Source organism: Ischnura elegans, chromosome X (genome assembly GCF_921293095.1).
Source record: "Ischnura elegans chromosome X, ioIscEleg1.1, whole genome shotgun sequence".
Taxonomy (NCBI): Eukaryota; Metazoa; Arthropoda; class Insecta; order Odonata; family Coenagrionidae; genus Ischnura; species Ischnura elegans.
This window is the reverse complement of record NC_060259.1, coordinates 117509102-117520936: the sequence shown is the minus strand read 5'-3', so window position 1 is coordinate 117520936 and position 11835 is coordinate 117509102. Positions and strand designations below refer to the sequence as shown.

Sequence of the window (11835 nt, the reverse complement as noted above, 5' to 3'; positions counted from 1 at the left end):
CATTGAAATCGGTCGATTTATAAGGATTTTGCGGTCGGAGGTTCAAAATTTGGAATTTTGCCTTTTTGAAATGATCGTTATATTTTCCAAAGTCTACATTGCAGTTCAACCATATTCCTCAGCATGGTGCATCAAATAAGAACACACATTTCAAAAGTTATTTGATTTAAATCGGATGATAAATAAGGATTTTACGGTCGGTGGCTCAAAATGTGGAAGTTGATTTTATTGATGCTATTTTAAAATGATTCGTTATATTTTCCAAAGCCTACGTTGTAATTCAATCATCTTCCACAGCATGGTGCGTCATATAACAACACACATTATGAAAGTTAATTGACAGAAATCTGTTCATAAATAAGGATTTTACGGTCGGAGTGTCAAAATTTGGAATTTTTCCTCTTTGAAATGATTCGTTATATTTTCCAAAGTTTATGTCGCAATTCAATGATATTCCACCGCATGGTGCTTAACGTAAAAACATACTTTTTTTTAAGTTATTCGACGAAAATCGGTTGGTAAACAAGGATTTTACCGTCGGTGGGTCAAAATTTGGAAGAATATTGTATTGAAGCTATTTTGGATTGATTCCTAATATTTTCCAAAGTTTACGTCGATTTTCAATGATATTCAACAGCATGGTGCTTCACGTAAAACAGCAAATTTTAAAAGTTATTTGATTGAAATCGGTTGATAAAAAAGGATTTTACGGTCGGAGGGTTAAAAAGTTTAATTTTACCTTTTTGAAATGCTTCGATATTTTTTCCAAAGTTTACGTCGCAGTTCAATTGTAATCCACGGCATGGTGCTTCACGTACAAACAAACATATTAAAAGTTATTCGATTGATATCGATTGATAAATAAGGATTGTACGATCGTAGGGTCAAAATTTGGAATTATGACTTTTTAAATGATTCGTTATATTTTCCAAAAATTACGTTGCAGTACAATATTATTCCACAGCATAGTGCTTTAAGTAACAACATACATTTTAAAAGTTATTTGATTGAAGTCGGTTGATAAATAAGGAATTTATGGTCGGAGGGTCAAAATTTTGATAATGGCCTATCTGAAATGATTTGTTATATTTTCCAAAGTTTACGTTGCAATTCATTAATTTTTCTACAGCATAGTTCTATACGTAAAAAAACACATTTTAAAAGTTATTTCATTGAAATCGGTCGATTTATAAGGATTTTGCGGTCGGAGGTTCAAAGTTTGGAATTTTGCCTTTTTGAAATGATTCGTTATATTTTCCAAAGTCTACATTGCAGTTCAACTATATTCCTCAGCATGGTGCATCAAATAAGAACACACATTTCAAAAGTTATTTGATTTAAATCGGATGATAAATAAGGATTTTACGGTCGGTGGCTCAAAATGTGGAAGTTGATTTTATTGATGCTATTTTAAAATGATTCGTTATATTTTCCAAAGCCTACGTTGTAATTCAATCATCCTCCACAGCATGGTGCGTCATATAACAACACACATTATGAAAGTTAATTGACAGAAATCTGTTCATTAATAAGGATTTTACGGTCGGAGTGTCAAAATTTGGAATTTTTCCTCTTTGAAATGATTCGTTATATTTTCCAAAGTTTATGTCGCAATTCAATGATATTCCACCGCATGGTGCTTAACGTAAAAACATACTTTTTTTTAAGTTATTCGACGAAAATCGGTTGGTAAACAAGGATTTTACCGTCGGTGGGTCAAAATTTGGAAGAATATTGTATTGAAGCTATTTTAGATTGATTCGTAATATTTTCCAAAGTTTACGTCGATTTTCAATGATATTCAACAGCATGGTGCTTCACGTAAAACAGCAAATTTTAAAAGTTTGAAATCGGTTGATAAATAAGGATTTTACGGTCGGAGGGTTAAAAAATTTAATTTTACCTTTTTGAAATGCTTCGATATTTTTTCCAAAGTTTACGTCGCAGTTCAATTGTAATCCACTGCATGGTGCTTCACGTACAAACAAACATATTAAAAGTTATTCGATTGATATCGATTGATAAATAAGGATTGTACGATCGTAGGGTCAAAATTTGGAATTATGACTTTTTAAATGATTCGTTATATTTTCCAAAAATTACGTTGCAGTACAATATTGTTCCACAGCATAGTGCTTTAAGTAACAACATACATTTTAAAAGTTATTTGATTGAAGTCGGTTGATAAATAAGGAATTTATGGTCGGAGGGTCAAAATTTTGATAATGGCCTATCTGAAATGATTTGTTATATTTTCCAAAGTTTACGTTGTAATTCATTAATTTTTCTACAGCATAGTTCTATACGTAAAAAAACACATTTTAAAAGTTATTTCATTGAAATCGGTTGATTTATAAGGATTTTGCGGTCGGAGGTTCAAAATTTGGAATTTTGCCTTTTTGAAATGATTCGTTATATTTTCCAAAGTCTACATTGCAGTTCAACCATATTCCTCAGCATGGTGCATCAAATAAGAACACACATTTCAAAAGTTATTTGATTTAAATCGGATGATAAATAAGGATTTTACGGTCGGTGGCTCAAAATGTGGAAGTTGATTTTATTGATGCTATTTTAAAATGATTCTTTATATTTTCCAAAGCCTACGTTGTAATTCAATCATCTTCCACAACATGGTGCGTCATATAAAAACACACATTATGAAAGTTAATTGACAGAAATCTGTTCATAAATAAGGATTTTACGGTCGGTGGTTCAAAATTTTGAAGTTGATTTTATTTATGCTAAATGAAAATGATTCGTTATATTTTCCAAATCTACATCGCAATTCAATCATATTCCACAGCATGGTGTTTCACATAAAAACACACATTTTAAAAGTTATTCGATTGAAATCAGATGATAAATATGGATTTTACGGTCAGAGGGTCAAAATTTGGAGGTTGATTTTATTTATGCATTTGGAAATGATTCGCTTTTTTTTCAAACTCTACGTCACAATTAAATCAAATTCCACAGGTAATAACACACGATTTAAAAGTTATGCGATTGAAATCGGATGATAAATAAGGATTCTACGGTCGGAGGGTAAAACTTTTATTGTTGATTTTATTTATGCTATTTGGAAATGATTCGTTATATTTTCCAAAGTCTACATCGCAATTCAATCGTATTCCACAGCATGGTGCATTACATAAAAAAACACATTTTAAAAGTTATTCGATTGAAATCGGATGATAAATATGGGATTTTACGGTCGGAGGGTCAAAATTTAGAATTTGATTATATTTATGCTATTTGGAAATGATTCGTTAAATTATCCAAAGTCTCCATTGCAATTTAATCATATTCCACAGCATGGTGCTTCACATAAAAGACACATTTTAAAGGTTATTCGATTGAAATCGGATGCTAAATAAGGATTTTACGGTCAGTGGCTCAAACTTTGGAATTTGATTTTATTTATGCTATTTGGAAATGATTCGTTATATTTACCAAAGTCTACATCGCAATTCAATCATATTCCACAGCATGGTGCAACACATAAAAACAGACATTTTTATTTTTAATCAATGTAATTTTTTAATGGTCCCCCTAAATTTTTAATGTTTAATGGTCTAAAACAAACATCAACCTAGGAAAGCATAAGCTTGAAGAGGTGAACGAGGTCTCTTACCTGAGAAGCCGAATTACCAGCGATGGACGAAGCAAGTGGCTCAAACTTTGGAATTTGATTTTATTTATGCTATTTGGAAATGATTCGTTATATTTACCAAAGTCTACATTGCAATTCAATCATATTCCACAGCATGGTGCAACACATAAAAACAGACATTTTTATTTTTAATCAATGTAATTTTTTAATGGTCCCCCTAAATTTTTAATGTTTAATGTTCTAAAACAAACATCAACCTAGGAAAGCATAAGCTTGAAGAGGTGAACGAGGTCTCTTACCTGGGAAGCCGAATTACCAGCGATGGACGAAGCAAGAGAGAAATACACAGTAGAATAGCGCAGGCGAAGAGGGCTTTCTACAAAAAGAAGAATCTTTTTACAGCTGAAAATTACAGCTAATGATGTAATGTGGACAGAATAACTTTCTCCATGCATATTGCAATAATTATATTAACTATTAGAAATACATTATTTAAACTAGTATTATGTCAATGGCGGTGTGTTACGCATAGATGTAAGGAAACAATTCATCAGATGCTACATATGGAGTATGTTTCTCTATAGAAGCAAGGCTTTGTTGAGGAAAATCTGTGTTATAAATGCGATCTCACTTCGAAAAGCGAAAAAAATTAAAAATGACATTTGTAAATGAAAGTCCTTGTTGTAAACGCGAATTCACAGCGACGGATGAGAAAATTAATAATTGATTTGTAAATGAAAATCCTTGATGTAAACGCGAATTCACTGCGGAGAATGGAAAAATTATAAATGTGATTTGGAAATGAAAATCCTTTTTATAAACGCGAGTTCACTGCAAAGAACGAAAAAGTTTAAATGTATTATTTGGAAATTTAAATCCAAATATAAAATTAGGAAATACGGCGGCGGCCTTAATGCGGCTTGCGGTAATTGTGCAGATGTAGACTGATTTTTACATCTTTCACGGTAAGGCTTATTTCCCCATCTTTATCCATTGAGTAATGTTTATCCACATATTAATTACAATTTTATAAGCTTTGTACAAGAGTTTTTTACAGGATAAGAACATGACAATGATATAAATATTTGGTGCTGTCATTTTGTCTCAAGGGTCAAGTTATTAGATCAACTACCTTTTTACACTTACTCAGTAAAAATGCCGGTGTGTTACCAGAAATTCGTAATGGAGATCAGGAGAGAAGAGGACCCTCTGGAAAACCTTAGATGGAAAACAGTGGAATATGACACAGAAAATTAAATATAATAAAAACATTATTTATTGGTATTAATATGTACACAGTACAAATAATATTAGCAACTCCGAAGTATAAGACTCGAGCGGTGTCCTTAACCCATTAATGCCCAGAAGATTTTTTTCAAAATATTTTAGTTTTTTTGCTTAAATTATGATTAGACATCATATCTGGTGCGGAAAAAAATGTTTTTAAAAATCTCTAACATTTGCATAGTACTTAATCCTATACGTATCTTAAGATACGTCTGGGCACTTGTGGGGTCAAAAAAATTTACATTATCATTTAATTGTGTTAATGCACGTTTTTGCCACATTATTCATTACTAATGCCTTCATCAGTAGTCTTAATATAGTAATGAAGTAACTATAGTGAATTTGAATTTTTGTGCATCAAATAATATAATGTTGAGTACTATTGTAGTATTCTTGCGTGAACAATTTGCATTTGCACTTTGAAATTTTACAGCTTTTGATTTTTGAAATGCAGCTTTTTCTGGTAGGTTATATACATTATTGATTCTATTTTCACGAAGTGTTCAAGTGCCACACAAGCACCTTCCACTCAACTTTCTAAGCAGCTTTTCTGATGTGAATAGGTTGTCAACAAGTATGTTTGTACCTAGTGGTAATTTACACTCATCCACGAGTCCTAAAACTACATCTCCTCCTTGACCAAGATCTGTTCTCTCCAATTTTGAAAGTCTTGATCAAAATCTCAAACAAAAGTGGAATTCATTGTAACCTATCCTTGCCATCATTTTTCCCATTATAATAAGTAACTGCCAAATGCAGAAACCATAAAATTTCTTCAAACTTGTTCCTTCGCATTGATGAAGAAACTATTCCGATGGTGCAGTCTGGAGATGACCTCCGATAAAGCCATTGACTAGGAAGACGGTGATAACCTGAGAGTAACAATATTCCTTTAAAAATAACACTTTATAATTGTCTTCGATTTGTGCGTACGAATGTACTAACATTTTTAACAATTGTTCAGAAAACTTGTCTAGAATTTTTGTTTTGACAGCGTTGATGGTAGAGCTATTTCAGATATGTTTCACCTCTGCTCATTCACGAAGTCTTCTCTTATCAGCGGTAAATGGGAGCCCCTATGATGTTTTCCTGACTCATATAGCAAGGGGTGTGCTACAAAAGTAACAAAAAGTCATTTACAAAAGAAACGGTAGAGAAATTTTTAAAGCACCGATTCCTCCTTATGTCAGGTGTATCCATCGGAGACTCGAATACAAAATACAAAGTTTTGGGTGACATAGCGGGTACATAGTTTCTTTACCAATGTTCAATAAAGTTACTTATTTCCTACTCTGATTTCCGGTTTGCAATCTGAATTTCATTGCCAGCGGAAAGTTTAACGAGAAACAAAGTTATCAATCCATTCCACCGTCGGCGATAATGAATACAAGTGATGCCACGACAGCGGCAGGTACGCATGGTGGGATGGGGGCGCGCGCCCCCCTCTTACGTGGCCGCCTGCATTGTCTAACATTGCAGAACTACAATTGTAACTCCTTCACATCATAAGATGGCATTACCTTGTACATATACGTGTATAAAAATTTAAAATAACTTTCCTAAACTTTGAATGTCACTTGATTAGTTTTTGTTACGATACAAGTATAGGTAGCTCAAGATATGTTTTGCGCCCCCCTTCAAATTTTTTTTCTGTTTCCGCTTCTGTGCCAGGATAGGCTACTTGATATAGCGAGCATTTTCGCCTCGAGAAATTCAATACGGATTCATTTCATGCTTCCAATGAAGGTAATTTATCACAATTCAAATGAGGATACACCACAATTCTAAGAAAATACCTGTTTTTGCTGTATTTACCTAATTGTTCAATATTAAACTTCATGAAATGGCAGAAATATAAAATTGTCTTCAAGCTATCACATAATTAGGCTTATAAAATAATTATTTATTTTGTTAGATAAATGATAGGCTACGATGTAGTTTTTAAACAGGTATATTGTTAGCGAGGTGGTAAGCCACCTGCACCCGAGCGCGTCCAGTACGAGACTGACTTGCAGGGCGAAGCCGAAGTCGCCAGTCGACTCACAGTCGAACCGCGCCGTCGACCGGTCAACAACGGCGATACAATCGATTACCTTTTCAAACATTCCGCCCACCTCTCTTCGATACATAGAAGAGATAATTCTACAATTTTCATGATAGCAAAAAAAATACTAACAAAGCAACAAAAATATCCTGCATGAAACAAAAAAAAACTTTCAGTGTATTGAGAATATTTAAATGTCCATTCACTGCGATGATTGATTAGAAACATTATTCAAGATTATGAGTTTTGACAGCGGTCTTATCATTACTGAATTATTGAATTTCACTTTCACTACCCTCACTAGTCCATCATCACCAGGGTACACATGTATTATCCTAGCAAGAGGCCATTGCGCTGGAGGAGTGTTCTCACAACGAAGAATCACCAGGTCACCAATGCTGATTTGTGATGTCCGGTGAGTCCATTTCTGTCGCTGCTGGAGCGATTGCAGGTACTCCCTTGACCACCTTTGCCAGAAATGCTGGAGCATCTGTTGAACTATTTTCCAGCGTTTTAAAACAGGTATAATTTCATCGATTAGTGAAGGCTCTGGAATGATAAAAGATGCAGAATGAATTAGAAAATGTGCAGGAGTTAAAGCTTTGTTATCAGTAGGATCATCTGTTAGGGGAATAAGGGGGCGGGAATTTAAACAGGCTTCAACTTGACAGAGTAATGTGGAAAGCTCCTCAAAGGTCAGCTTTGTATCTCCGATGACCCGTCTGATGTGATGTTTAGTGGATTTGACGGCTGCCTCCCAAATTCCACCGAAGTGAGGAGCCGCAGGAGGGTTGAAGCGCCACTCCGTCCCGGTAGACGCCAAAGCCTCTGCAATGGTGCGGTTGTAGTCAGATGACCTCTGGAACATCCTCTTGAGCTCCTGGTTAGCACCAATAAAATTGGTACCCCTATCACTTAGCAGTAGAGAACAATGTCCACGTCGTCCCACAAACCTTCGGAACGCTGCGATGAACGATTCTGATGAGTAACTTGAAACTGCTTCTAGATGCACCGCCCGTGTACTAAGGCAAATGAAAATACAAATAAAACCTTTATAAGAGCTCTGACCTCTCCCAAATGATGCTCTTATAGATATTGGTCCCACATAGTCAACACCTGCTCTTGAAAATGGTCGACTAGGTACTATTCTATGGGCAGGTAAATTTCCCATTATTTGATATGCATGTGTTGCTCTGTAACGTTGGCAATTCAAGCACCGGTGAATAATTGTTTTAACTATCTGACGACCCTTCACTATCCAGTACTGAGTACGTAATGTCGTCAGTGTAAGCTGTACGCCTCCATGAAGAGTTGCTTTATGACAGTCCTCAATTATTAACTCAGTAAATGGATGTTTGCTGGGTAGTATCAATGGATGTTTTTCATCATCAGATAGCAATGAATGCTTGATTCTACCACCAACTCGCAAAAGTCTTCCCTTCACAAAAGGTGACAATTTCACTAATGCACTTTTCTTAGGAAGGATTCCAGCTTTCTCCAACTGATAAATTTCCTTGGCAAATGATTGGCGTTGAACCATGTACACTAATAGCAATCTCGCTCGATTAACTTCACTAGGGGTTAGGAATTGCTCAGAATAAATTGCACTAATTTTAAACCAAGCTTCATGAAACACTGGATGGATCACTTTCTTACCACTAAGAAAACGGATCATGTAAGCCATTACATGTTTGAGAGTTTTTAACGTAGAGTATTTTTTAAAAATATTTAAGGCATCGGTTTTTTCAAGCACACTAGTAGTTAATGATGCAGTCAATTTTCCCACTAGAAGCTCACTAGATAAGAATTCCTTTGCCTGGAATTTAGAACTATTTGGCCAGTACTTCTCATGTTTTGAGAGCCAACTTGGCCCAGACCACCATAATTTTTTATCTCTCAATGTTGATGGAGAACAACCCCTAGAAGCTAAATCAGCTGGGTTGAATTTCGTTCCCACGTGATGCCACTTAACATTTGGTACTAAAGAATGGATATCAGAACATCTATTGGCCACAAAAGTAGGCCATCTCGAGGGATGGTCCCTCAGCCAATACAGGACGTCTTGAGAGTCAGTCCACAAATGTATTTCAAGCAACTCAGACTCAAACATTATCCGATTCTGATTGATTAGCTTAGCAAGCAAGTGAACAGCACATAATTCCAATCGAGGAATGCTAAGTGTTCTCAAGGGGGAAACTTTAGTTTTTGCCTGAATTAATTTCACTGTAACCACTGATCCTGAGCATTCACTATCAGTACGCAGGTACAAAACTGCTGCATAAGCAGATTTAGACGTATCAGCAAATCCATGCAATTGCAAGGTATTGTTAGAATTACTAAAACCCAACCATCTAGGAATTTTGATGTTAGAAACTTGAGATAATTTACCATAATATGTTTGCCAAAAATCAGCATCAGATTGGCATAACTCTTCATCCCAACCTATTTTAATCAGCCAAAGCTTTTGCAAAAATATTTTGGCTAAAATTACAATTGGAGCGAGCCAGCCCAATGGATCAAATAACTTGGCTGCGGCTGATGGTACTCGTCTCTTTGTCCAGGGTTCAGAATATTGCTTGATTTTGACACTAAATTTGAAATAATCTTCATTCGGATGCCAAGTAAGTCCTAATACAGCAAAGTCTGAATCGTCCTCAAAGAGTAATTCTGGTTCACTGGCTAATAAGTCATTAGGCAGCTGTTCCATTAAGGCATTTGAAAGCCACTTGCGCAATGGAAATCCGCCCACCTTGCACAAGTTAATAACTTCCTGTTGTTTCAACAAGGCGGTTTGAATGTCATGACCTCCCGATAGCACATCATCCATGTAGGTTTCTTCACTAAGAATGATGGAGCCCAATGGAAAGTTAACAGCTTCATCCTTTGCCAGTTGCTTAATGACTCTATTAGCGATAAACGGACTACATTTTAATCCATATGTTAGTGTACAAAGGAGAAAAAATTGTACCTTCTCTAACGGATTAAATCTCCATAAAATAGTTTGAAGATGTCTATCTGCCTCGGGTACTAATATTTGCCTATACATCATTTTAATATCTGCAGTAAAGGCATACCTGTATTTGCGCCATGCTGAAACCAAAGATGCAATTCCTGGCAGCAAGTTAGGTCCTGCATACAGGCAATCGTTTAAGGAAAATCCTTGATTTGTTTTGAGCGAACCGTTAAAAACTGTCCGCAATCGTGTAGTAGTACTACTTGTTTTAATGACACCATGGTGTGGAAGAAAAACATATTTTTTAAGGTTCACTTCAGATTCTGGAATACACTGCATGTGCCCAGAGACTAAATATTCTTGCATAAATTTACAATAGGATTGTTGAAAATCTAAGTCCCTTTTGAATTTATTTTCCATACGGAATAATAAAGTCATTGACGGATGGTAAGTATCTCCAAGCTGTTTTAATTTTTCAGATAATATTGGAAGTCTCACAATATAGCGTCCATCTGAATTCCGTGAGTAAGTAGATTTAAAATGACTTTCACAAGCCTGTTCTTCAGGAGTGAGAGAAACACTTACAGCATTAATCTCTTCCTGTAGCCAAAAACGCTGAAGCAGGGAGTCCACCGACATTTCGGAACTATGAAGTACTGTGGGTGTTGGCGTGGACTGGGAATAGTCAAAGTTTGTCTCGCCAGAAATGATCCAACCCAAGGCCGTGGCTGTAGCAATAGGTTGATTCGGCTTTCCTTTGATGATATCTCCTTCCACCACTCTAGCATGCACGGCTGCTCCAAGAAGTAACTCGATTGGTGCATTCTGAGCGAAGTTAGGATCCGCTAACACCAAGTCCTTCAAGTGAGACCAATCGTTGACCCCGTATCGAGTGCCTGGTGTATAGGAAGTTACTCGGGGCACCACCAACACCTCAGTTTTGCAGCTGAACGATGATGGAAACCTCGGCTTTATTGTAATGCTGGAAGCAGCTCTGCATGCCACATGTTGCTTTCCTCCAAGTCCACTAACTGTCACTGGAATTGATTGTTTATGTAATTTAAGTCTTTGGCACAAAGATTCAGTTATAAAACTGGATTGAGCACACTGATCAAGTAGCGCTCGAGCAGGCACTACTTTTCCACCAGGGCCCTGTACGTTAACCCAAACAGTGGAAAGCAACACAAAATCAGATTTGCTTCTGACTTTGTTATTCAAATGAACATTAGCGCTTGTAGATGCATCTAGTAGAGAGGAAGGTTTTGATGAGTTTTCACCATCCCTTTTCTCACCACCATCGGTTAATCCTGAATTATTTAACTGAATATGTATTAACGTATGATGCCTTTTATGGCAGATTTGGCATCTCTTTTTTGATAGGCAATTGCGTAGCACATGATTACCTAAGCAATTCAAACAAAGCTCTTTTGATTCAACAAAGGTTTTGCGCTGCTCAGTAGTTTTGGCTCTAAACATTTCACAATAGGCCAGCCAATGATTACGATTGCATAAAACACATAACGGTTCCCTTGATAATGTTCGTCCAGTTATATGGCAATTCTCGGTAATGGGAAACCCTCTTCTGTCATGTAATACCTTCCGTCGGAAAGGCACTCTGTTGCGAGCTCCAGGCGAATGACTAAGTGAGCTAGGCTCCAATTTACAGCTTTCGATATTGTCCAAGCTCATGATTTTAGTCTTAAGGAAGTTTTTTAGCATTTCATAATCAGGTGGAGTTGTTGACTCCTCTAATTTAATTTCCCACGCTCGACGTGTTTGTGGGTCTAATCTCCTTTCGGTAATTATGACAATTAAATCATCCCAATGCCCTACTGGCCGTTGCAAAGCCTCAAGCGCTAGCAAAGGATTAATTGTGCCAGCATAAATACGGCGGAGTTCGGAGGCAGATTCATTTTTCATTGGCTTTAGATCTAA

At 36.1% G+C, this 11835-nt stretch overlaps 1 protein-coding gene across 1 annotated transcript; it reads right to left on the bottom strand.

The window, feature by feature from the left end:
• Positions 1–7149: 7149 nt before the first annotated feature.
• On the bottom strand, positions 7150–11376 carry LOC124171285. Its single transcript, XM_046550429.1, has one exon. It carries the CDS (start codon positions 11374–11376, stop codon positions 7150–7152), a length of 4227 nt encoding a protein of 1408 aa, XP_046406385.1.
• Between the last annotated feature and the right edge of the window lie 459 nt (positions 11377–11835).

Bases quoted from the DNA above. Each gene is read 5' to 3' on its own strand.
- LOC124171285 (XM_046550429.1), bottom strand. From the start codon at position 11,376: ATGTTTAGAGCCAAAACTACTGAGCAGCGCAAAACCTTTGTTGAATCA.